At 35.1% G+C, this 27264-nt stretch overlaps 1 protein-coding gene across 1 annotated transcript in view; it reads left to right on the top strand.

Moving 5' to 3' along the window:
• The window catches only part of FOCAD (focadhesin), a 384441-nt gene that overhangs the window by 91258 nt on the left and 265919 nt on the right, over nt 1-27264 (top strand). Inside the window, 4 exon segments of the mRNA XM_007498068.3 lie at nt 4280-4381; nt 9509-9713; nt 13243-13449; nt 22272-22359. Coding sequence (XP_007498130.2) covers nt 4280-4381; nt 9509-9713; nt 13243-13449; nt 22272-22359 — 602 coding nt within the window.

The raw sequence follows: 27264 nt of genomic DNA, 5'->3' as shown, positions 1-27264 counted from the left end.
TAGTTTTCCTTTTCCCCTTAAAGATTATGATTCCTAAACTCATGTTTGAAGGGTCTAATTTCCACATAATTATCCAACTTGCACCTTAGAGAATTTTAAAAGAGTCAGTTTTTCCAGATGGTTAAGTTTCTATTTAATATAGATAATCTATTCCACTTATTGTTAAGTCTATCTATCCATAATGATAAACAGAATCTACCCTGCCAATTTCTAATGGAAAAAGGCCCTTTGTCCAAGTAGGAACTCAGGTTAAAACCTATCTTCCCATCTAAGTGCAGATGAGGCAGATGAATTTATAATGGAGTTGAAACTCTGCATTCTATATTTCTTATCCCATTTAAATATTATTCCCATTTTTTTTTGACCCTGGCTACATTTGGGCAAATTTATCTCTTTTTATATTCAGAAAGTCTGCTGATAACAAAGACATTTGCACATTTTTTGGGGGGGTGGTGGAATGGAAATGATCCACATTAAAGCCCTTAGAGGGATCTTTTTGACCTTATAAAAATGTGATGCTTCTTGTTAGATTTCTTCTCACTTAAATAGTCATAAATGCCACTATTAGCCAATTGAAATACCTCAGAAATTATGCCAGATGATTTTTCCTACATTAGAGTCCTTACTTAAATATGGATCTTGTCAATAGAAAAGCTAGTATCTAAGTAAAAATTATAAGTGCTGTTCAATGTTCTAATTGGAGGTTAGAGTCCAACATGATTGGCATGACTATGACAGTCTGTTAGTTTAACTGATGTAGTGAAACTAATTGAATTTCTTATATCATTATCCCTGGCAGCCAGAGTGTAATCAAGTCCAATTGTGGGATTTCTTAGCCAAGGCTTTTGGAACTTGGGGATGCAATGGAGACAGGAGGACCTGAATTCAAATCTTGCCTCAGACACTTTATAACTGGTCAGGTCATTTAAAACTCTCATTTGCCTCAGTTTCTTCATCTGCAAAATGGAGAGAATAATTTCAACTGGATTTTTGGGAACCCAAATTTGGCTTCTGTCCCCTGAGAACTCATCCTGACTGAGAAGTCCCAGACTGATCTTGTTTAGACCGAACAATAGACTTTAAAGTACTTAATGATCCCAATTTAGGTGGGACTGGTGAATACAGTCAAAGTTAAGTTCCCTATTTTTGTCTTAGTAGTTTCTCCCATTCTATCAAAGTCCTCTCCCTGGATGCCAGGCCCTTGGCTATCCAAGTAAAGCATCTGCCTCTCCTTGATAATCCCATCTTGGAATTCTCATTTCCTTTTTCCTTTGTCAAGCCTTCCATTCTGCCTTCCAGTCCTTTGTTCCCTAAAGGATGTAAGAGCCCAAGTTCTGTCACTCTGGAGAATCATCTCCTGGGCTGATTCTTTCAGAGATACTGGCTGCAGAGCCCCAGGGTTTCAACTCTGTAGTATTTGGAGGTCTTTTCTGTGTCCTATCTGATTGGGATGAACCCATCTCTTTCCTGATTAAAGATTTGATTTTGCCGATTACTTTAGTAGTTCTGTGTTTTTTTCCAGGTTGACAATAACAACATAAGTAAGTATGAATGTAAATAAATAAAATTTACTTATTGCTACATAGATGGTAGCTGTTGCTGCTTTTGAAAAAGTGCTTTACAGTAACTATAGCAGCTGTAGTAGCTAATTTCATAGTTTACCCCTTTTCATAGCCTTTCTTCATTTAGAACTGGGCAGTACATTTTCTCAAAAATTCCTCCCTGCAGGCCAAGCTATAAATAGGCAATGGCCATTTGCCCAGTAATTGCCAAACCTGGATAAAGGGTTTCCCAGTTTTTTAAAGCTTTGATACTCTCTTGTGTTGTTCCTATTCAGTGGTTTCAGCCCTCTCTGATTCTCCATGACCCATTTGAGGTTTTCTTGGTAAATATGCTAGAATGGTCCCCCTTACCTCTCCCCCCCCCCCCATTTTATAGATAAGGGACTGAGAAAAGCTGGGTGAAATGACTTACTCAGGGTCACACAGCTAGTAAGGGCCCGAGGTCAAGTTTGAACTCAGGAAGATCAGTCTTCCTGACTTTAGGCTGGCACTTTATCTACTGTGCCATCTTTCTGCCCTAATTCACTCTTGTAGGTCTGTGAAAAAGAAAAGATCTGAAATGTGTACTTGGCAAGTTTATTGTATCTGTTGGTCTTTTCATGAAAATGCAAATGAACAGCTCCAAGTTGCATTCCCTTGCTAGGTGTGGAATGATTTAAGCTTACCTGAAAGGGTCTCATCTGTGTATTTCTTTCTTTCTTTTTTTTTGCCCCTGTCTTATACCTTCAACTTGGCTGAATTCTAAAAGAGACATCCCTTACGTTTGAGTACATCAATTTGCTTGGACTTGTGAAGCTAATAATAAAATGATATCTTCATAATATAAAATATGTAGCAGGGTTTGTTGAGCTTTTTACTTCTGCATTTTTCTTGGAAACTACCCTGTAAGATAAACTGCCCCACATTTTAGATAATGGGCTTGCCTGCCCCATTATTGTTTTTACATAAAAGTTTCTGTTTTATGATGTTCTAAAAGCATTTATTAAGTGTCTGTTATATGCTGTGTTAAGTGCTGGAGATACAGAGAAAAGCAAAAATAGCTCCTGCTGTCAGGGAGCTCCTAGTCTGATTGGGAAGACATCCTGCAAAGGACTATGTACAAACAGACAGGATAAAGGAAAGATAATCCGAGATTAGCAATAAAGGGATCTTGAAAGACTTCCTATAGAAGTGGGATGTTATCCGGAACTTCATGGAATACTGGAGACAGAAAAAGGAAAGCATTCTAGGCTTGGGGGATGGATAGCCAGTTAGAATGTAAAGAGTTGGGAGGCAGAATATTGTGGGAAATTCCTCAGTTCTGAGATTCTAAAGTTCTCCGGGAGAACAATTCCTTCTTACTTTGGTCCTTTTGATTGCTGGTCAGTAAGTTAAGACACTTAGGAGGCTGGAAGGCAAAAAGTTTAATTTGTGTCAATGATGGGTGGTTGCTTGGTACCAGAACAAAGGAAGATAGCTATGATATAGTATTTTACACAACCAAAGCACAAGAGTTTTTCCTTCTCCTGTTGGTTTGATTTCCTGCTCAACCTTTGAAAGGTTGAATAATAGGGACAAGATGTCAAGTGATTGGCTGGGTGAATGTGTTAATATTGGGGTTAGAATAATTTTTTACCTTGAGATCTCAGGAGTTGCTGACATCAGATTTGTTGCACTGGGATAAAACATGTCATTGGGGTTCATTTTATCAGAGTATACTTATAGAGCAGGAGATCTCTAAGATAGTGGAAACCTCTTTCATCATAGAAATCAGTCAGTTCTTGCCAGCCTCTATTTACACTATATTTAATAGCCCTTTTAAAACCTCTATGGTTGGTTTTTCTGGATAGATATTTTCTCAACTCCTTTTGCTCTCTCCTATCTCTGTTCTCTTCTCATTGTGACCTCCAATCCCTGAAGCATTCACCCTACACTGGCTACATTCTCTTCCCTTACCCAGTTTGACCCCTTGGGAAACCAGTCCAACTCTACACTTTATTTTATTCTTAAGTCTTTTCTCTGTGTATTCCATAACTGATCTTGCCCTAAGGAACCTCAGCTTTGGATTACTTCCATCATCCATTGCTTTTCTTTATACTCACTTATTGCTGAACAAAGCTGGAGAAAATTGTGAAACTATACCGCCTGGATCGTGTTTTTTATTTTTTGCATCCTCCATTGGGCTCTCACTGCAGCAAGACTTCTAAATGTTTCATCCTTCACATCTCATATAAGGCTCTACCCTCTTAGCTGAGAACCTTGGCTCATTTCACTCTAAAGGTTGAGGCCATTTGCCAAGAGCTCCCTTCTGCTTGATCTCCCTTCTTCAGTTTGTTCCCACTTTGGTCCATTCTTCATTTAGCCATCAGACTTATCTTCCTAAAGAACAGATAAACTCTAATGATTCCCTGTTATCTTTAGATTCAAATATAAAATCCTCTGTCATTTAAAGCCCTTTAATAACCTGACCCTCTCCTACCTTTCTAGTCTTCTTATACCTTACTCGGTTCCACAAATTCTGAGTTCTATGACTCTAGTCCAAACATTTGTATGGAGTTGTTTCCATGTTGTCTCCCCTGTTAGACTGTGACCTTCTTGAGGGCAAGGACTTTTTTGGATTCTAGTAGGGACTTAATGAATGCTTGTTGACTTGTCTTAACTTTAGGACTCTACCTTTGCCCTTTTGATGGTATGTTTTCCGAATGAATTAATTAAAAAAAATTTTGTTTTGTTTTCAGAAACCATCATCATCCTCTCATCACTGTGCTTGAAAACAGGTCAGATTGCTGGCCAGTTCTTCTACAACAGCTTACAGCTTTTTTTCAGCAGTGCCCAGAAAGGTAAAATGAAATCTATATGTTTGTGATAATATTGGATGTTTGAATATTTACAATGTAATTTGTCTTCTATTTCTTGATAGCCTTTGGCCTTAGAAATGAGGAATATAGAAGAGCAAAATGTATTTTGCTTTTTCTTCTTAAGTTTAAGGGGAAGAAAACCCAAACTTATTGATCGTTGAAATATTAGTTTCTCACTAACTTTCCTTAAATTTTAGATGCCAAAAAAAGAGTTAGAAGGAATGTATTCAGAGCCCTTTAAACACAATCAAGCTCTGAAATACTGACAATCATTATTGGTCTTCCAATCCTTTATTTTTGTGTTTTAATTTTCTCTGATAGTAGGGGTATAGAATTTAAAATTGGGAGAAGTTAAATTAAGGGCATTTAAAATAATACTTTGTATTTAAGGACACACTCAATATTCTACTTCCATAATGAGATCTCAGCAGCCTCTTAATTTATTTACTTAAATTAGCCTTTCACTTTACTGTCAGCATTTCAGACAAAAGATAGCAGTTAAGTTGTCCTTGACTACTCTTGGTGTAATGAGGATTCTTATTCTGTTGGCTATACATGCATAGTCATGCTCTCCTTAACTCTGTCTTTTTATGCACTATTCATTTTGAAAAACAGAAATTACTTGAACTGATCACTGAATGATCAATGAGCCTATTTTATTTCATACAATGGCAGTAGTGAGGCCATTGAACCAATAATAAATGCCTGGAGAAATAAAGAGCTCAGATTTTTCTGACTTCGACAATTCATAAATGTATTAGCAAGTAGAGCCTTTTAGGGAGAATGAGTATATATCTTCCTGATTTTCATTATTTTTAGATATTCATTAGTGTTTTCATTCAGGAAGCTCAGTGCTTTAATAGTTTTCAGAGTGCATAGAAATGACTTCTCACCATACACTTTTGGATGCTATAGAGCATTGTAAACTTTTTGTGTGGTCACTGCACTGGGTGGTCTAGAATGTGTAAAACTAGTGAATGATCTTGAATAACTGGATTGATTTAGACCAGGCAAAATATGGAGGAATTAAGTTGAAAAGATTTGTTAGTACTTTTCCTTTTCCAGGGAGAGATCCTAATGAGGTCTTGTGAAATGAGGAGGAGTTGTGCTCTAAACAGATTCACTGGACTTCTCTTAATGATTAGGCAATTCTAAGGTGATGATGAGCTTTTGTCCAAGCTGGTTTATACATTCCTTCAACTGAAAATATTTATTAAGTGCCTATTATTTGTTAGACTCTGTGTTGAAATAGTTATTTTCCTCAAGAACTGTATATTCTTCTGAGGGAATGCATTGGGTGTACACATTATGGGTAGGGATTGAATTTGTGATTTCATTTGTATAGGGAACTCCTTGGTAAGAAAACTTCTTTTATTAGTACCATTCAGAACTTTGTCTTGTATCTAAGTTTCAGAAATTTGTCTGGAGCACTTATTTTTTTTCCCATTTGAATTAGTTTATTTAGTCAATTTAGAACATTATTCCTTGGCTACAATAATCACATTATTTCCCTCCCTCCCTGCCACCCACCTTTCTAGCAGCCAGTATGCAATTTCTTTTTTTCTTTTTTTTTAATTTTAAACATTATTTTATTTGGTCATTTCCAAACATTATTCACTGGAAACAAAGATCATTTTCTTTTCCTCCCCTCCCCGCCTCCCACCACCTCTCCCACAGCCGACGCGCAATTCCACTGGGTATCACATGTGTTCTTGACTCGAACCCATTTTCGTGTTGTTGGAATTTGCATTAGAGTGTTCATTTAGAGTCTCTCCACAGTCATATCCCCTCCAACCCTGTAGTCAAGCAGTTGCTTTTCATTGGTGTTTTTACTCCCACAGTTTATCCTCTGCTTGTGGACAGTATGCAATTTCATTGGGTATTACATGTGTCCTTGATCAGAACCTATTTCCATGTTGTTGTTTGCAGTAGGATGTTCATTTAGAGTCTATATCCCCAATCATATCCTCTCGACCCATGTGATCAAGCAGTTGTTTTTCTTCGGTGTTTCTACTCCCACAGTTTTCCTTTTGGATGTAGATAGTGTTTTTTCTCATAGATCCCTCCGGGTTGTTCAGGATCACTGCATTGCCACTAATGGAGAAGTCTATTACATTCAGTTGTGCCACAGTGTATCAGTCTCTGTGTACAATGTTTTCCTGGTTCTGCTCCTCTCGCTCTGCATCACTTCCTGGAGGTCGTTCCAGTCTCCATGGAATTCCTCCACTTTATTATTCCTTTTTGCACAATAATATTCCATCACCAACATACACCACAAGTTATTCAGCCATTCTCCAATTGATGGGCATCCCCTCATTTTCCAATTTTTGGCCACCACAAAGAGCGCAGCTATGAATATTCTTGTACAAGTCTTTTTCCTTATATTCTCTTTGGGGTACAAACCCAGCAGTGCTATGGCTGGATCAAAGGGCAGGCAGTCTTTTATCGCCTTTTGGGCATAGTTCCAAATTGCCCTCCAGAATGGTTGGATCAATTCACAACCCCACCAGAAATGAATTAGTGTCCCTACTTTGCCACATCCCCTCCAGCATTGATTGCTTTCTTTTGCAATCATGTTAGCCAATCTGCTAGGTGTGAGGTGCTACCTCAGACACTTAAAAGGTTAAGTGACATGCTCAGTCATACATGCAATATGTATCTAAAGCAGTACTTGAACATTCGTCTTTGTATCTTCAAGGCTAGCTCTTTGCTATACAACATTCTTCCTCCCATTTATACACAAATGCAAAATATATGTAAAGTAATTTTGTTGAGGGAGAGCACTAATAACTGATGGTATGTTACATAAACTCTGTGGTAGGAGGTAGCCCTTCATTTGATCCTTGAACGAAGTGAAGCATCAAAATGGCATATATACACAGATGGGTAGGTGGGTGGTATAGTGAATAGAGTATCAGGCTGGGAGTCAGGAAGACTCATCTTCCTGAGTTGAAATTTCACCTTAGACATTTATTAGCTGTGTGACCCTGATCAAGTCATTCCACCCTGTTTGTCTCAGTTTCCTTATCTGATGAGCTGGAGAAGGAAATGGCAAACCACTCCAGTGTCTTTGCTAAGAGCATTCCAAATGGGGTCGTAAAGAGGTGGACACCACTGAAATGACCCAACAACAAAAGACGTAGAGGTAGGGCATTACAGGATTGGGGGGTATTTGCAAAGTCACAGAGACAAAAAAGTGGTAGAATATCTTGCATGTCATTTTATCTGGAGTGTGTGAGGGGAAGTTATATGAAATCGGACTAGAAAGATAGGTTGGAGACAGATCTTGAAAGGCTTTAAGCGCCAACGAGTTTATATTTTATTCTGGAGCCAAAAGAAAGCCACTGGAGTGTCTTGATCAGGCAACTGCCCTGGGCAGATCTGTGCTTTCAGAATATGAATTTGGTCATCACAGAGTGGATGTGTTGGAGAGGAGAGAGGGGACCAGTGAGGAAGCTTTGCGACAGAGCATACAGGTAGGTGTTCCAGTGTAGAGAGTGCTAGAAATGGATTTGAGAAGATGTGACTTCAAATCTGGTCTCTGGCACCCATTAACAGTGTAGCTCTAGACAAGTCATTTAAACTCTGCTACTTTAGTGTCCTCATCTGTAAAATGGGGATTAATAATAGTACCTCCCTCCCAGGTTGTTGTGAAGATAAAAAAACGTTTGTAAAGCTTTTTGTCAATCTTAAAGTACTAAATAAACTATCATTACTGTGATAATAATAACAACACTCATTATTAGTAGCATATCCTTTAATTCTGGGAATTACGAGGACTTGGCAGTTGATTAGAGGGGTATCAAATGATGTTGAGCTTGTGACTTAAAGTAAACCTTGAGGAGGAATAAGAAGTTAGGCAGAGGAGCAGGTTGTCAGAACATTTTACATTTTGTTTTGCACATATTAATTTTGATATAACTACGGAATGTCCATGTGAAGATGTATGATAGACACCTGATGCAAGGAGAGATGATGGCTAGCAGTGTGCATCTGTGTTGTGGTGATGGGAACCTATGAGATCACCCAGGGAGAATGAACAAGTACCTTGGACAGAGCCCTCTATATTGTGCCCAGAGGTGTTGATGTACATACTAATCCATCAAAGGTGACTGAGGAGGAGGAGTCAGAAGAGAATGAGAATCAGGAGAGAGAGGTGTCACAAAAAGCCTAGGGAGAGACATTTTTTACAAGGAGGAAGTTCACCAGCTGCAGAATGGTCAAGAAAGTTGAAGATTGAGAAGAGGCTACTCTATCTAATAATTAAGAGATCATCTCAAAGAGAACCTTTCAGAGAGTTGTTTCAGTTAAGAGGTGGTGTAAGAAGTCAGATTGCAGGAGGTTGAGAAGTGATTAGTTTGTAGGATTGAAATGACTACAAAGGTAAACTGGAAAACATTCCAGGTCATGGTGGACCATGAAAAAGAGTATTTAATGTACTTTATAATTGATAACCATACTCTTCATTAGTTTTCCCTTCTCAATTATTTTATAGTAACATTATTCATATACTATAATAACCAAATCCTAAATTAAAGTTGTAAAACCTATCTGCAATATCATTTTGTTGATTGTCTTTTAATATCCTATCTCAAGAACTGACATTTCTTTGAAACATTTCAGTTCTTACTATGAAAGGCTTTATGGCATTATGAATAGAGATCTGCTGTCAAAGCTAGGAAGGCTCATTTTCCACATTAATGCATGCTGGCTTTGAGTTCCCTGGTAATTACTTGACCTCTTAATGCTGTAGCAACTCTTTTAAGAGTATAAGTTGCAGATAAGATGTTGACTTATTTTAGAAGAGAGTTTACGTGCTAGGGATTTTACGATTTCAGACCGAATCCTTTTCCATATCAAAATCATCATTTAACGATGTTAGGTTGGATTTATCTGATCTCTATTTCATGGTAGGTAATACTCTGTATCAAATCACAAAGCACAATCCACTTGGATTTGTTTATTCTTATAAGTCTATTGAAAATTTGTTTTCTTGGTTATTGATGTATGTATTCTGTGATATATAATACTTTGCACAGAAATATTCAGTAAATATGGAGTGATTGCCTTGTATGACATTAATTAATGCATTCATTATTTGCATTGTAGATCAGAAATTTTATGCATCTCTATAATGGCCCCATTTCTCCGTTACCTTTATTGTGAACCATCCCAGTTACAGGAGTATTCCAAATTGAGGATGGGTTTGCTTAAAGTGTTGCTCCAACCCAAGGGACCTGGTGATAAAGAAAAACCCTCCTTAATGGAAAAACATGTTCTTCAGTTGTTTTGTGACTTGGTTCCATATTTACAGGTAAGACTTTTCTTCTTTGTTATCACTCACATTATGTATGCTTTTAAGGATGATTAAGCAGTCATTTCTAAGCATTTATTGGCTATTTTGTGCAGATACTGTGCTCAGCATGAAGGATACAAAGAAAATGTGTAAACAAGAATTTTGAATTTATTTTGAACTTTTTTGTATTTTAGAAGATGATCAATTTTTGTTAATGTTCTTTATCTATTTGGAGTAGGTATTCCTTCTTTTCCATTAATTTTTCTTCCCATTTATTTACCAGACCTATTTTCAACTTCATTCTATTTGAAATTATAACTTATTTCTTGCAGATATTAAAATTTTTAAAAGTATTTTTCCCTCAATTATATGTAAAAACAATTTGCAACCTTTTAAAAAAAATTCAAGTCAAATTTTCCCTCTTTCCCCTCCCTGAAATAGCAAACAATCTGATGTAGAGTTTGCATGCACAGTAACATGAAACATTTTTCCATATTAGTTATTTTGTGGAAGAGAGTTCAAACAGCAACAAAAAAAAGAAGAAAAAAGTGATGTGTAGCCACAAGACATAAAACACTACAATGTCTAAAGATTTGAAGTTGATAGAGGTGATGGAGATTTGATAGTGGGTAGTTTGTGTAATAAAGGAGAACCTAGGAGCATGTAGGAAACAGTGTAAAATATATCATTGAAAAAATATATGTATTGGGGAAAAAAAGATGAATTTTTGTTAGAACAAAGGAGAATTTCTGGGAAACCCACATGCTCTATTGGTATATTTCCATGTCAAAAGAAAATGTGATTGTCCCACCTCAGGCCATTGAGTAGCCTTCTCAATTCTCCATGGCAAACTTGATAGAAGATATGGGTGAGAATCCCTAGGGGGTAGGCAGTGATAGGTTGTGATCCAAATTATTATTTTTTACAGCTAGATATATTCATTATAAAATCATTTTTTCCCAATAAAATATAATAGCAAAAGTTTTCCCTCCCCCAGTCCTAGAGCTGGCAAGCAGTTTGATCTGGATTAGATGTGTTATTATGCAAAACATATATCCATTCTGATCATTAAAAGAATAATCATATAAACTAAAAATACCAAAACAAAAAAACCAAATCAACTAAAGTGAGAAATGATATGCTTTGATTTGCATTCTGACTCAAACTATTGTTTTTCTGGAAGTAGGTAGTATCCTTTGTCTTAAGTCCCTCAGAATTGTCCTGGGTGATCCTAATTATTGAAGATAATGTCCTCGTTAATGAGGTTATAGATAAGGTGTGGTATCACAGATATGTCTAGAAATGCCTATTGTGCTAAAGCAAATTGATCAAGAAAATAAAATTGAAAAATGAAGCTCTTTCAGAAATAGAGTTATATATATATATCTCATTCTTGAAAAATCTAAAGTATTCATTGAAATCTAAATGTTGGAATTCCTGGGCATAAAGGAATTGATACGCTTCTTAGCATAGCTCATAAACTTTTGTTTCCTTTCTGGATTTTGGGAACTATCTTGTTTGGCTAATGAAGGCAACATTTTATCCTTTTTAAAAGAACGATCAGTTGATATCGCAGGTGATTTGTTTTAAGTTTACATGAAGGAAGTAACTGGAATGAATCTTCTTTCATTTCTGGTTTCTAATAAATGGGCTTTTGAATGATCAAGTCAAAGGAAAGGTAGTTAAAATTAATTTTGGGGGGCTTTTCCAGAGAGTTTGTTTTGTATCGGAAGAAAAACAGTGGTCAAATAGAGGATTTTAAGTGACAGTATACTGTACCTTTGACCATATTGGTTTGTGGACTTAAAAAAAAAATTCTTCCATTTAAAAGTAGCAAAAAATTTCCTGAGAGATGACAACTTGTATATGTTTCATGTATTTACATCAAAGAGGAACTAAACAAATGTTTATTCTATTTCTTGTTAAATGTGTTTCTAGGATATTGGTTATTTTGTTCCCTCCATAATAGCTAGCAGGTATTATATAGTGGTTTCGTGTTTTTTATGATATTGGATATTTATGAATTTTTCGGATAAATTACTTTATTAAATAATTTGTTTTATATTAGGAAAATTGCATTACATGTTTCATTTGATTTTATTGTTTTGCCAAAAGACCCTCAAATGACTATACCTGTGCTGTTAAATTATCATGAGACAACTTTAATACCTCTTTTTTTCTTTGTCACTATATATTTTGTAAAATTGCAAAATGTATTTAGGTATTGGACCATTCATGTCTCTTTTCATTTTTTCTAGCCTAACATTCTTCTAATCTAACATTTTTCAAGCTGACTTTTTTTTTTTCTTCTGGCTTGCCCCATCCCAATTCATTTTAGTATCTTTCTGTTTCTCTGTTCTCCAGGAACTAATGTAGTTCCTTATATTGTTTGCACTTTGAAACACTTACTAGTCATGATAGGTTATTAGGGTGGTAACTACTGGTGAAAGGTACAGCTGGTCAACTATAGGCTTTCCTTTTGATGCAATTAATAGACACAAGGCTCCTGATCGAAACAGATGGTTCATTGTTTTTAATCTCTGGGAATTAATGCTAACATGGCTGAGATCAGGACCTTATCCTTACTACCAACTCCAGAATTTTGATCAGAACAGCTGGGCTTGAATTGAATTGGAATTTTCAAGAGCACCAGGTCCTTCCCCTCTAACATTATAGTAGCCTTTTGGGAAGACACTTCCATGTGAGTAGTTTTTTGATGGTTTCATTTGAAATATATTAGAGCCAATGGTTTGTAGACAACGTATTTAATGGTGTATTAGATAATAGGTGACATGAGGCACCTGTATTGAATCCTAAAAAAAAAAAATCATAGAAGAGAAGTGATTTGGACAGGTTAGACTTAGTCCTGTTTTTTTTTTTTTTTTTGGCTATGCTACTGGCACCAATGCATGGCTTATCTTGATTAGCTATTTGTACCCAGAGAAACCAGAAAATAAACAGTATTGTTTATTGTGTATTGCCTTGTAGTGATAAAGAACAGCTAATATAGAATTTCTCTTGATGAATTACAAAAAGTAGATAGAAGAGTTGTAAAAGTTTTAGCCTGACATCAGTTCTTTTTTATAATTGAATTTTTTTTCAGTGAACAAAAAAATCTGTTCTCTTTCTGGCTTTCCTCCCCAAGGATTAGGGGAACAGTAGAACAAAAAACAATATAACAAATAAATGTAATCAAGCAATATAATTTCCTATATTCTAGTTGTCTTAAAAACTTGTGTCTTATTTTGTATATATGTCTGTCATTTCTCTCTCTCGAGTTGTGAGTATTTTTTTTCTTCATTGATACTCTGGTATCATAGTTGATTTTAATGAGAGTCCTGAAGTTTTTTGGATTCAGCAATGAATTCTTTAGTTAATTAATTTAGTTAATTAATAAATTCTAATTTATTCTCTCTTTCAACTTCCTAACTGGCTTATAAAGAATTATCCAGAGGTTTTTTGATACATGATTTAATTTATTCTCATGTACGTGTTATCCTGCAATATTAAATTTTGAATTCAGTAATTGTTATTATTTTGATAACAGGTGAAAGATTTGGTACAAACAACAGAAGTGACACTGTTTCTTCAAGAATTATATTTGAATCTTTTACGTCATCCTGTTTTCTGGGAAAAGGAGCTCATCCAGCTAAGCCTGCAAATTCTGTGTGTTTGTGAAGTTAGCCTAAAGATAACTGGAGAGTGTTCATCTTTAATTCACCTTTTAGAGCAAAATTTTGAACTTCTGAAAGAGGTAAGACTTACTTTAAAAAAATCGATTAATAAGTTTTTGGGTAGGTGTTTGAGAGATTTTGTTCAGTAATTGAGTAATTGATGTACCTGCCTATTGATTTGATATTTCTAGAATTTTAGAGTTGGAGCAAACCGAGGTTTTTTAGTTAAACTTTTGCCCACACCATGGGTTCTTAATCTGGTGTGTTTGGATCTCCAAGGAGTCCCTGGATATATTTCAGGAAGTCTTGAACTAAGGTGGGGATCACATATTTATTTTTACTTAACACTGATTGGAATTTAGCATATCTTTCAATTTATTTGAATGTTATTCTTAGAAAAATTCCTTAGGTTTTATCTGATTGCCCAGGGAGTCACACCTCAAAAAAAGGTTTAAAACCCAGAGTTTGTAAGCACCTCTACTATATCCTTGGTAATTGGTAGGTCATCTAATTGACCTCAGGTAAAGGATACACTATACTTGCTGAGAGTTTTTTTCCTCTTTTGGTCAGCTCTTATTATTAGGAAATTTTTCCTAATATTAATCTGAAATCTGCCTCACTGTGACTTCCTCTCATGCTCATGATTCTGCCCCCTGGACTCAAGCAGGAAAGACAAGTTCTGTTTGTCAGCCTTCTGAGTAACTGAAGAAGACTCAGTTTCTCCAAATCTTTTTTCTAAACTAAACCATCCTAGATCCTCAACCATTTCTTATATGACATGTTCTTCAGTCCTTTGATCACCTTGGTTGCCTTCTTCTTGGTATGCTATATTCTATCAGTGTTTTTCCTAAAATTTGCCACCCAGAATGAAACTATTAATAATAACTGACATTTATATTATATGCAAATATATGCATATGCATATATGTAAATATCCTTGAACTTAAAAAAGTATATACTAATGTATATATAAAATATAGTGCTTTAAGTTTTACAAAGCTCTTTCTCATATGTTATTAGAAATGAACACAAGACTTCTGATGTAGTCTATGGTAGAGTATATTATTGTTACCAAATCCATTTTTCTAGAAATGGTGTACCTTAATGCTGCTTAATATTGTGTTGATATTTTTGATTGCTGTGTCAAACTGTTGGTTCATTTATCTTCAAGTCTATATTAAAACTTCCAGATTCCTTTCACATTAATTATATTTATCATGATGAAATTTTATTTTATTTTGTTTTTGGTTCTAGAATGGTTATCTTTTTAGATTCTGACTCTGCCATCCAGGGTGCTAATTCATTTTCCTTGCTTTGATGTATGCCTTTTTTTTTTTTGCTCCGGCATTTGACAATTTGTTGATAATTTTCCTTTGGATATGCTCGTTCCATCTGTTTCCAATCCCTTTCTTATATGTTATTCTAGCCCTCATATCTCCAACTTGTCTATGAGGATGACATAGACGACTTTGTTGAATGTTTTTCTGAAATCCAAGCATAGTAGTCTGTGTTTGTGGGATTTCCCTGAGCTGTCTACGAGTCTAAAAGCCCAGGTTGGAAGAATACATTTCTGCTGGCTATTATGCACTGGGCTACTGGAAACAATTTCTTCATTTTAAAGCATTTCTTACTTGGAGAAAAAGAGAGATGTTCAAACTTGTATAGTTCACCCATACGCTATGGCATGTCTTTCTGACCAAAGAGGATTTTAGGTAGCGTTCTCAAATGAGGGAAAAATCATAAAATAGTAAAAAAGAGTTTTGAGTTACTGCTTCAAAATGTCACTATTTAATTCCTTCCTAGACTGTTCTTTCTATAAAAAGGGAGTACTCTCTTTAATCAGTATATTAATTGAATGCAGAAGAGGAGACAATGATCTTATCTCAACAAAAGTTTTTTTCCTGTTTTCTTTTTTAGTCATCCTTAATTCTTTTCCCTAAGGGAAGCCTTAGCTTTCATTTTCCTAAGAGGAAAACTGGAAATTGTTTTAGACTAGAGAAAGTATTATTTTATATTAATAATTGAAATAGAAAGAATGTTTCTAATTATGCTTCCACTCCTGTCAAAAAGAGTGAAATGAATTTGGTATGAAATATTCTTTTAAAAAAGTGTTTTATTAATTCCTTTTTCTTTCCGCATGTCCTTTCTGGGTTGCTCTTCTCCATCCCAAACTCTAGCAATAAACAATTGGTTGTTTTGCCATTTTTTTAAATAAAGAAAAAAATAATCTAGTACAGTAAGTTTATAATAAAGTATATTTATAATAAAGTACAGTAAATTTATAATAAAGTATATTTATAATAAAGTATATCACATCTTACTGTATGGTCTTCCTCACTTTATGCCCCTATTTCCCCTGTGTCTGGTTGAGGGCAGACATGTGTATGTTTCATTATCTATTTTCCAGGGCCAGATTGGCTATTACAGATGTTTTGCGTTCTACTTTCTATTAGTGTTTTTTCATTTTTATTATTTTAGTCATTGTATTATTGATGTGCTTGTTCTGCTTTCTACTGCATTAATTCATGCAAATATTCCCATGTTTTGCTGAATCCCTCTTATTTAGTACAAAATGGACAGCGGCTGTCAAAAGTTCCAAGATTTCTGGAAAATAGTAGCATAAAACTAGAGATTTCTGAGTAGTTTTGTTTTGATAAGTATTATAATTTGTGCCTCTATTGAATTGTATTTTTATGGAGATATTTGTATTTGGCTGTATGTGATGTTAAATCATCTATAATGCTGAGATAATACAGGTAGGAGAGCTTTGCCCAGATCACAATGATCAGATATGTAATATTTTGCCCCCAAACTCAGAAAAATAAAGGGGAATAAAAGCCTTGAGAGATGAAGATTTTAAGGTTAGTAACTTCATACTCAAATGAAACTTTTAGCTTAGTTTATGTCAGTGCCCTATATAAGTTTTCAGATGCTTAAAAATGAAAATATTTTCTCCATCAAAAAAAATGAAGACATGTTAGTTCTTAGGGATAAATATTTCCTTTCACAATGCTCCCAAACCATTTCTTTTTAATACTTTCTTTAATTTTTTCAGAACTTGAAACTTCAGTTAGTTTTTGAAAATTATTTTTGGAAAAAAAATATATTGAAGACTGTAAACCTATTTTTTGGGAAAAGTTGGATAACATCCATCTGACTCCAGTACTATGTCATTTCTTCCATTGGCCATGATTTTTTTAAAGCTCATAGACATTTATTCCAACATTTTTTATAGTACCCTGGGGTAGTTCATTTGCACTGGATTTCTTGAACTCATTGAGAGCCAGCTAGTTTTTGTCATCATATCTATTACCTTACTGATTTTGGTTTTCACCAGTCTTTTCAAATCTGGCAATCATTTGTCTTGATGTAGAAAACAAAAGCAAAATAAAATTTGAATAGTGCTATCATAGTCCTTTTTGCTCAGGTCATTGATTTCTCTCCTTTGATTTTTCTTTAGCTTCTAACATAGCTCAAACAATCCATTTTTGTTTTTATTATTCATTGTCAAGCTCACTTCATTTTGAAGTTTAGAGTTCTGGATACTATTCTGATAAGACTGTTTCACCCTTTTGTCTTTTACTTTTGTCTTTGTGCTTATTTTTGAAAATCTTGTTTTTATTGGTATCTTTGTTTTTTTTTCACCAAAGCCTCATTTACAAATATATCTTTCCATTCTCTCTTACACACTGTTATCCTTTTTAATAAAAATTAGAAGACATACTTCAGCAAAGCCAACCAATACATGAACTGTATCTGATGGTATATCTATTATTCCTTACCCTTAGCTTCCCTTTTCAGGGCGGAGAAGGAGATGAGTTTTTTTAATCTCCTTTGGAGCCAGGATTGATCATTGTAATTATAAAGTGTTCAAGTTTTTTTCCTTTGTTTTTTGTTTACTTTACTGTAGCTATGGCTTATGTAGTTTTCATTCTCCTACTTAATTCTACTACAGTTCTTATTAGAAATGTATTTTAAAAATTAAGTTGGCTGATAAATTCCCTTTATGTTCACATTAATCTTGCTCACCTCATTAGAATTGTGTCTTTACATTTTTTTTTCTTGAATTCCTTATCCATTTTATGCTAACATTAAAATATCCCTTTAAAAAAGCTCTTTGTCTGGGGGCAGCTGGGTAGCTCAGTGGATTAAGAGTCAGGCCTAGAGACGGGAGGTCCTAGGTTCAAATCTGGCCTCAGCCACTTCCTAGCTGTGTGACCCTGGGCAAGTCACTTGACCCCCATTGCCTAGCCCTTACCACTCTTCTGCCTTGGAGCCAATATACAGTATTGACTCCAAGACAGAAGGTAAGGGTTTAAAAAAAAAAAAAGCTCTTTGTCTTTTTTCTCTATCTCTTCTCTAAACTTTAAAAAATTGCTCTCTAAAAATCTGTAACTCATGTCAAATTATCCCCAAAGACCCTTTCTTTTTCTTTCTTTCCTTCTTTCTTTCTTTCCTTCTTTCCTCCCTCCCTCTCTCAGTCTCTCTCTCTCTCTCTTCCTCCCTCCCTCCTTTCACTCCTTCCTGAATTTGAAAACTATGTGATAGAAGTTATACAGGTACACACATACAAGAAAATACTTATGAAGGAAATAAAGTAAAAAATGGTATACTTGGATCTGCATTCAGACTCTGTCAGTTGAATAAACATTTTTAACATTTTATAGTTTGATGTTAATTCAAAAGCCAATTTCCTCAAAACTATGATATCCCTAGATATCTTAAGCCTGTATTTTCATGATGGGTTAGTACACATGCCAGAAATATCTAAATAATAGCAAAAAATAATTTTCTGTCATATTCTTATTTTTTTGCTCCAGCATTGTATGCATATTTTAGTGTGTAAAATGAAGCCACCAATGTCAGACTTAATTTCATTTAAAACTGTGCAATACTGTGAAATGGTGTCCTTTATGAAAGAGCATATGTCCATTCTCATTCATTTTCACTATTTTAATCATCTTCATAGCAGAAAGAAAGATAAAGAATACAACTTAAATGCTTGGTTTAAAGTACTTTAAAAAGCTTAGGTCAAAGAGAAATGTGAGAAAATAAATTTTTGAATACCTTCGTGGAGAATACCTTTTAATTTGGTGTGTCCTCTGGCTTTATGTATTTTCAGTTTTTAAATGAAGCTCAGGGGAATGAAATAAACCTATTGCCCATTTTGTGCACATTTTCTGTTCTTTCTTCTCACTGAGCAGGCCAGCTGGATTTTCATAGAATCTAAGAGTTGCAAGGGTCCTTTCATATTCTATATTCTCACCTAGACCTAGAGCAGAAATCCTTTCTACAGTATCTCTGGGAGTTGGTCATCCTGTCCCTGATGAATGATTTCTAGGGATAGAGAACTCATTACCTTTGGAGACAGCTCATTCCATTTTGGACGCTTCCAATTGTTAGAAAAGCCTTCCTTATAATGAAGTGACATCTGTCTCTGGAACCTTCGCCACTTGATCTTCTGCTGCTCTCTGGCACCCAGCTTAAGTGTTATCCTTTTTCAACATGGCAGCCCTTCAAATATAGGTTCTTTGTTCAAGGGAAAAGAGCTCTGAATTTTTAATTAGAGGTCCTTTGGATCAGAGATTGAGAACTATATGAGTCCTTGGAGAATATGGAGTCCAAATACTTAATTTTACAGTTGAGAAATTGTGGTCCAGAGAGGTTAAGTAATTCTCCTCTGGTCAGTGTTAAACCTCAGTTGATTTTCACTTGGGGAAAGTGCCTTGAGAGGATGTATTCACCCTTGCAGACCTAGAGAGTTAGAAGGAACCCAGAGACCATTTAGTTTGACTCCCTTTGTTTTTATTTTTTAACTGAGTTCGAAATTGAAGCACTTGAAGTTTAAAGACTTGCCCAACCTCACATCTATAGTAAGTTTGGGAGGTTGGATTTAACCCCAGGACTTCAGCTTCCAGATCTAGAATTTTGTACCATGCTGACTCCCAGGATCTCTGGATTTGAATACTGGCTCTGCTTGTTACTTAAGGGAAGTCATTTTATGTCTCTGGGCCTCAGTTTTCTTATCTCTGAAGTCCTTCCTAATTCTAAAATATTTGAAGATTTCTAGGATGTCCATGCTATGTCTTCCTAAATAACTCCAGTTACTTCAGTTGAACCTTGTGTGGTGTATGTCTGTCTGTTCCCCCAATATATTTTTATTTTTTTAGTTATGGAGAAACAGCTTTGGACAATTTTTTTTTTTTAAACCCTTACCTTTCGTCTTGCAATCAATCCTGTGTATTGGTTCCAAGGCAGAAGAGTGGTAAAGGCTAGGCAATGGGGGTTAAGTGATTTGCCCAGGGTCACACAGCTAGGAAGTGGCTGAGGCCAGATTTGAACCTAGGACCTCCTGTTTCTAGGTCTGGCTCTCAATCCACTGAGCTACCCAGCTGCCCCCTAGACAATTGTTTTTTTGCATTTTAAAATCCAGATTTCCCCCCTCCCTTCTGTTTCCCACTCCCCAAGAGAGTGAATAGCCTGGTAGAGGCCATAACCATACTTTATCGTAATACCTATTTCCATATTCCTCATATCATGGTAGAAGACTTATCACAAATGCGGTAGAAATCTAATCAAGGAGATAAAGTGGGAGATGGCATGCTTTGATCTGTACACCAACTCCAACAGTTCCTTCTTTGGCCATGGAGAGCATTTTTTTTTCCTTTTGGACATTTTTATTTAATTAGTTAATTTAGAATATTTTTTTTTGTTACAAGATTCACATTCTTTCCCTCTCCTATCCCTATACCCCTCCCATAGCTGACACGCAATTCCACTGGGTTTTACATGTGTCATTGATCAAGACTTATTTCCATATTATTAATATTTGCCCTAGGGTGATCCTTTAGAGTCTACATCTCCAATCATATCCCCATCGACTCATGTTCTCAAGCAGTTGTTTTTCTTCTGTGTTTCTACTCTTACAGTTCTTTCTCAGAAGTCCCTCAGAAATGTCCTGGATCCTTGCATTGCTGCTAGTAGAGAAGTCCATTACATTCAATTGTGCTACAATGTATCCGTCTCTGTGTATAATGTTCTCCTGGTTCTGCTCCTTTCACTCTGCATCAGTTCCTGGAGGTTGTTCTAGTTTACATAGAACTCCTGTGGAGAGCATTTTTTACCATGAGTCCCTTGTGATTATCTTGGAGACTTGCTTTGCTGATAATGGTTTAATTCTTCAGTTGATCATCGTATAATATTTTTGTTACTGTACATTCTTCTCCCTTTGCCTCAGATTAAGAACTCATCTTGTTGATTGTTCCTAATGGTACAATAGTATTCCATTACTATACTACAACTTGTTCCTCTGTTCCCCAAGGGATGGGGAACAGATTTCAATTCTTTGCTACTGCAAAAAGAGCCACTAAAAATATTTTGGTACAGTTGGGTCCTTTCCCCTGATTTCTGATCTCTATGGGCTTATAGACCTAGTAGTTGTAATTCTGGGTCAGAGTGTATGCTTAGTTTTGTGGCTCCTTCAGCCTGGTTCCATATTGTTCTCCACAATGGTTGGATCTGTTCAAAGTTCCATCAGCAGTGTATTAGTGTTCCCATTTTCCTACATCCCCTCCAACATTTATCATTTTCTTTTTTGGTCATGTTAGCCAGGCTAGTAGGTGTTAGGCAATATCGTAAAGTTGTTTTACATTGCATTTCTCTCATTAAGAGTGATTTTGAGCATTTTTTTTCATGTGACTGGATAGTTTTAATTTCTTCTTCTGATAACTGCATGTTATATCCTTTTGCCATTTTTAAATTTGGGAATGCTTTGATTTCTTATAAATTTGACTCAGTTATCTGTGTATTTGAGAAATGAGGCTTTTCTCAGAAACAATTGCTTTAAAAGTTCCCCATCACATTTGTTGTTTCCTTTCTAATCTTAGTTGCATTTCTTTTTATTGTACAACCCCTTTTTAATTATACGTGATCAAAATTATCTATATCATTTTTCATAATGTTCTCTATGTCTTCTTTGGTCATAAATTTTTTCCTGTATTCATCAGTCTGACAGGTTAACTTTTCCATGTTCCCCTAATTTGTTTATGGTCTCACCCTTTATTTTTAGATCAAGTATTCATTTTGACTTCATGCTGGTGGTATGGGGTGAAATTGTGGTCCTTTATAGCATAGTTTAGAGGTTTCTTCTTAAGGACTAGAGTTTACCTGAAAAAAAATTTTTTTTTCAATTGATGATTGTCATTTATCAAATGAATCTGAATTAGTAATCATAAAGACAATATAATGGCAGTAAATGCTGATTATCCTTTTTAAATATCAAGATAGCCTCAGGTTTTTGAATATACTTTTGTATATTCACACATACACATGTTGACTCCAGGATTAATATAATAATAGCAATAGCATGCGTTTAATGAATTAATTTGTTTGTTATAGTAAAACTCTTATTTTCCTCCCTCCTTTCTTCCTTAGAGAAGGCATTGTGTGACAGAAAGCCATGTGTATACAAAAAATTCTGTCTTGGGTTTTTTTTTTTCTGTTTATTTAATAGTCTGCATTTCCTTACTGTTTTAAGGCTGGCAAAGCACTTTTGAAATATGAATAATATTTTATTTGTACAAATGCCAGGGACATGGGTATGCCATTATCAATGATTATCCCAATTTTACAGATAAGGAAACCAAGCCAGAGGTGTTAAATGATTTGCTTAGTAAACACAGGTAGTGTGTTAGACTGGATTTGAACTCAGTTTGGGAAGCAAAATTCTTAGTTATCTCTAAAATGTGTGTGTGTGTAGTATTGTAATTTTATAATGTTCTTGACATATTTTAAATTTATGGTATTAAAATTACTGGGAATAATATATACAGTGTGCACAATATAATATTAAGGGATTTTCAAAATTTTTTTTGAAGTTTTTTTTTCTTATCTCTTTTTTTAGGGATTTCCAGTTGAACAAGCAATAATTGGATTAAGTTTACTCATCCTACAGACACCCACAAGTCAGCACAAACCAATCCTAAATCTAGGTAAGAATTTCCCCCTTAGAAAATAGAGAATGTTTTATGCAAATAGTCATATTTAAATGATAGGAGAAATATTAATTGTTCATGGATGGACAGAGTCCACATAATTAAAATGACAATCTTCTACCTAGACTTATCTAGTTATTCTGTGCTATCCCATTTAAAATACTCAAAATTTATTTGATTGAACTAGAAAAAATAATGACAAAATTCATTTGAAAAAAGTATATCAAAAGAATTAATGAAAAATGTAAAGGAAATAGTAATTATTAAAATTATTTGGTACTAGCTAAGAAATAGAAAGGAACATCCATGAAATAGAACAGACACACAGCAAAAAAGTAGTCCAAGATCAGAGCAACCCTGCATTTGATAGAAGTAAAAATCCAGCTTTTTGGGATAAGAATTCACTATTTGGTTAAAATTGCTAGGAAAACTAGAAAGTAGGATGGCAGAAACTAGATAGAGGTCTTATATCTCAAATATATAGAGCCATTCTTGTACTGATAGTGAAAAGATATGAACAGATACTTTTTGGATTAAGAAATAAAAATATATAATATTCATTAAAATGTTCTATACTGTTTAGAGAAATGCAAATCAAAGCAACTCTGAGTTGTCATCTTATATCTATCAGATTAGCTAAAATGATTAAAGGATAAAATGACAAATATTACAGAGGATGTGGAAAAAATGGAAACACTAATACCCTTGATGGAACTGTGAACTGATTTAACAATCTTGGAGCGTCATCTGGAAACAGAATCAGTGAATTCTAGAATCATATATATCCTTAAACCCAGCAGTAGCATTGTTAGGTCTTTTCCCCAGGATGATGAGGAAAAAAGGAAAAGAACATATATGTTCTCAAATATTTATTGTAGCTCTCTTTGTGGTGGCAAAGAACTGGAAATTGAGAGAATATCCACTATTTGGGGAACAACTGAACAAGTTGTGGCATGTGATTGTGATGAAATACCACTAGGATGTAAAAAATAAGTATGTTAATAAAAAAAAATACTCAGGGAAAGACCTACATGATATAATGGAAGACAAAATGAGTAGAACCAAGAGATCATTATCTATAGCTACAGAGTTAATGTTTGAAGAATAACTTGTGAATGCCCACCTCCAGGGAAAGAACTGATAATGAAATACATAGTTTAAACAAACACACACACACATACATGCATGTTAAATGATGCCTTCTTTAGTGTGGGGAATGGAGAGAAAGAGAGCAATATCTGCAAATTTTAATGTAACCAAAAAATAAATAAGAAAAAAAAAGTGAATATAGCATATGAATCTTAGCAGAAGTTAAGATTACATTTTTTTCTTTTATCAGAGAAGGGATATTTTTAGTTTTTTTTTCTTTTATCATTCATATCTTATTATCTTTAAGTAGAATTTTTCCTTGCCTTGTGTGGGGAAGAGGACAGACCTTAAAGCCAAGAAAGGCTGGATTCTGTTCCTGTCCCTGGCCCTCTGTCTCCTGTCTCTTTGCTTCTGGATAAATCTTACTCTTTCAGTTATCTCCCCAACTCTCTGTGAATGTAAATTCTGGTGAAGGTATCTACTTATGTCACCATGGAATTCCCCATACCATTGAAATGAAATTCCCAGTGTCTATTCCCTTCTATGTTGGCATACCATGGTTATATCTTACTGATAATTCACAGTTTTTATTATTTTGATTCAGTTGTTTTTGGTTGTGTCTGACTCTTTGTGAACCCATTTGGGATTTTCTTTGCAAAGGTACTGGAATGGTTTATCATTTACTTCTCCAGCTCATTTTATAGTTGAGGAAACTGAATCAAACAGGGTTAAATGACTCTACTGGGGTCACAAAGCTACCAAGTGTCTGATATGTATAACTATTTTAAAAATGCGAAGGTTAAATTCTTTTTGAGAGTAATTTTAGGTTAAGAAACATGCTTTTTTACTTTTACCTAGACCGTTTGCTCTTTTTGTGGCATCCCTGGATGTGTAAAAAGCCTTGGCAGGAGAAATGTGGCTTAAAAGATTTATCTAGGCTATCTTAAAAAAAAATTGAGAGAGTTTCTCATCCCTTTTGGTCGCCATCTATGTAAAAGTTAAAATTCAATCTCAATAATAAAAGTGTTATATTTAAAGAGATTTATTAATGATTATTGGAAATCAAGATGATACAAAGTAAAGACTATGTGCCCAAGGTTGATCAGCTAGTTCAAATGATTGCCTTACTACCACCAAGCTCGGGACCGGAAGTAAAGAGGTGGGACCCTTCAAGTCCTTTCCTAATATCCCCTGTCTACAGGAAGTATGTAAGGACAGGAAGACAGGAAGTCAGTGGACTCCTGGGAAATGTAGATCTTTTTTTAGGGTAACAGATTTTCAATTATACAATTAATTCTGGAAGATAAATCTTAATCACTTCAGGCCTGGCATTCTAGGCCCTGTGCCACCCTAGATCACTAAAGCATGTAAAGGCTTACAAAGCACTTTCCTCATACTTGCCCTTTTTAGGTTTATTGAAATAAATGATAATAGCAGTCAGCAAACACTTATTTAGCACCCGATTTGTTCTAAAGGATCATGTCCAATTCTGAGTGAGATGCAAAAATAACGCAGACAGTTGCAGTCACAGGAAAAATAATGAGTCTGGTTCTGGATGATGGTCAAGGTAGGGACCAGTGGAGTCTTGAGGCATGAATAATTATAGATGGGATGGGGCATGTTTGGTGGTGAAGTTCTCACCTTTTTAGTCCTCAGCCTATGTCAGTTCTATTCTGTAGTGTAAGCCTATGTTCATTTTCTCCCCCAGGCTGAGAGAGGCTCTAGTAGGATGATAAAACAGTATACAGAATTATAGCTTATGTTTAAATAGTGCTGACAGTTTACAAAGCACTTTGCAGGCATTAACTTTTTTGAGTTTTACAAAGTCATAAAGTCCTCTTAGATCAGATGAAGTCATTCTTTGCCCCATCAAAAAGTTCAAGGAACATTTCATAGAAGAGAAGAGGTGTTATTTTAGGTGGACTTTGAAGGAGAGATATGTGAACACTGTCTTTTCACTTTTTATTTGAAGTTAATTTCTAACAAAAACAGCATTGGCATGTCTGTGCCGAGAGATGGATAGTTATGCTCATCATTATATATCGGTTTGAGAACAGAGTAGCAAGCATTAGATTGACAAATGATTATTAAATGTTTATGGTCTGTTCAAAAAGCTTCACCCTTTTTCATGCTTTCATTCTGGCTACGACTTTGCAAACAAGCACAAAAACATTTGTGACTATTCTTTTATTCTTAGCCTAAAATCAGAAACTATTAAATCATAGATTCGGAACAGGAAGGTCTCTAGGTAGATAGCTGATGAGGATATTGTTGATGAGACAAATAAACTCTAGAATGTTCACATAGTTGCAAATCTTGGCTATTATTCTTTCTTTAACCAATTAACTAGTATTTAAATATTTACTATATATAAGCATGACGTTAGGGACACAGATAGATACAATGAACTAATCTGTACTGTATTTACTTTCTAAAAGGCAATCCAAAAATATTTATGTATGTATGTACATATAAAAGTTCACTTTATATAAGTGGATGGCTTTGCAACTTCTACATAAAGTGATTTTTACATATTGGGAATTTTCCTGGGATAGGGATAGATAGAGGGAAGCAGGAAGGGGGCCACAGATCCCTAGGGGGAGGGTTCATGGAGGCTGGGGATAGGGAGAAGTGTGAGCTCTGGGGGTCTAGGCTAACCCCATAGTGGTCTCTCCAGTGAGGAAAAAAGGGGAGGTAATCAGTGTTGTAAAAATTAAAATTAGCCATCATTTTAAAAATTAAAATTTTATGGGTTAGACATGTGGGTGCTTATCTAGCAGAGGAGAAATATGATGGTAATATGAGTGTTGTATGGGGGAGCACGCAGATACAGGGCCAGATTCAGACACAGACAGGAGAGAATGGGCTTTGGGGGTGGATATACACACTAGGTTCTGAAACAATGATGGGAGACGGACATGGATGAAAGGCATTTCTGCTTTCAATTGGAAGTTCTAGTTTTTGAGGGTTTTTTTTTAAGGCATTTTTTTGGGGAAGGTGGGGGTGGGCAGCCACTGGGCTGAAGGGTTGGAGCAAAGATAGAGAAAGAGAGAAAAGGGCACTGTATCATATGGTCAAGCTAACATAGGTTTTTTTTTCTTTTTTTTTAGGAATATAAATTAATTTCAGAATTCTTTTCATAAGGTGTAATGGCAATTCATGTAAAATGAGAAGTGTTCATATGAACTAAAGATAAAGTTTATTCTGAAAAAATATATACTATATATGCACATATATTATATTTATTATATGCATGTATATGTATGTGTACCAAACAACAATTACTTAACTTTAAAGAAGGACTTCTTTGAGACAGGGAGGAAGCAGTGTATTCTAGTCCTGAGAGATGTGGAGATTGGAAGTGAAGTGTTGTATATAAGGAACAGAGAGAGAAAGGAAAATTTGGCTGGCGTGCTCAGTGTGGGAGGATGAATCACATGTGATCTGGCTGGAAGGTTGCATATATCAGGCATTAAAAACTAAGTAGCCGGTGTGTCATGCCATAGTCAAGTCAAACCAACAGGTATTAATTAAGCCTTTACTGTGGGCCAGCACGGTGCCGACCAGCATTAGTAAAGTTCTTGTTCTGTTCGTATTAACTCATGCATATAATTGAAATTTAGCAATCTGTCCATTTATCATGCCCTGGAAATCCCTGATTTATGATTATGGCCACTTTGGGGATATTGAAACTATAGGATTATAGCAATAATAATATCACCTAGCATTTATGTAGTTTTTAACATTTGCAATGAATTTTGCCAGTGTTTTATTTTATCTTCAAAATAAACTTGGATAAAGGAAAATAGGTGC

The sequence above is a fragment of the Monodelphis domestica genome, chromosome 7 (genome assembly GCF_027887165.1).
Source record: "Monodelphis domestica isolate mMonDom1 chromosome 7, mMonDom1.pri, whole genome shotgun sequence".
Taxonomy (NCBI): domain Eukaryota; kingdom Metazoa; phylum Chordata; class Mammalia; order Didelphimorphia; family Didelphidae; genus Monodelphis; species Monodelphis domestica.
Note: the sequence above shows the minus strand (reverse complement) of the source record. Positions and strands in the feature narration are given on the sequence as shown.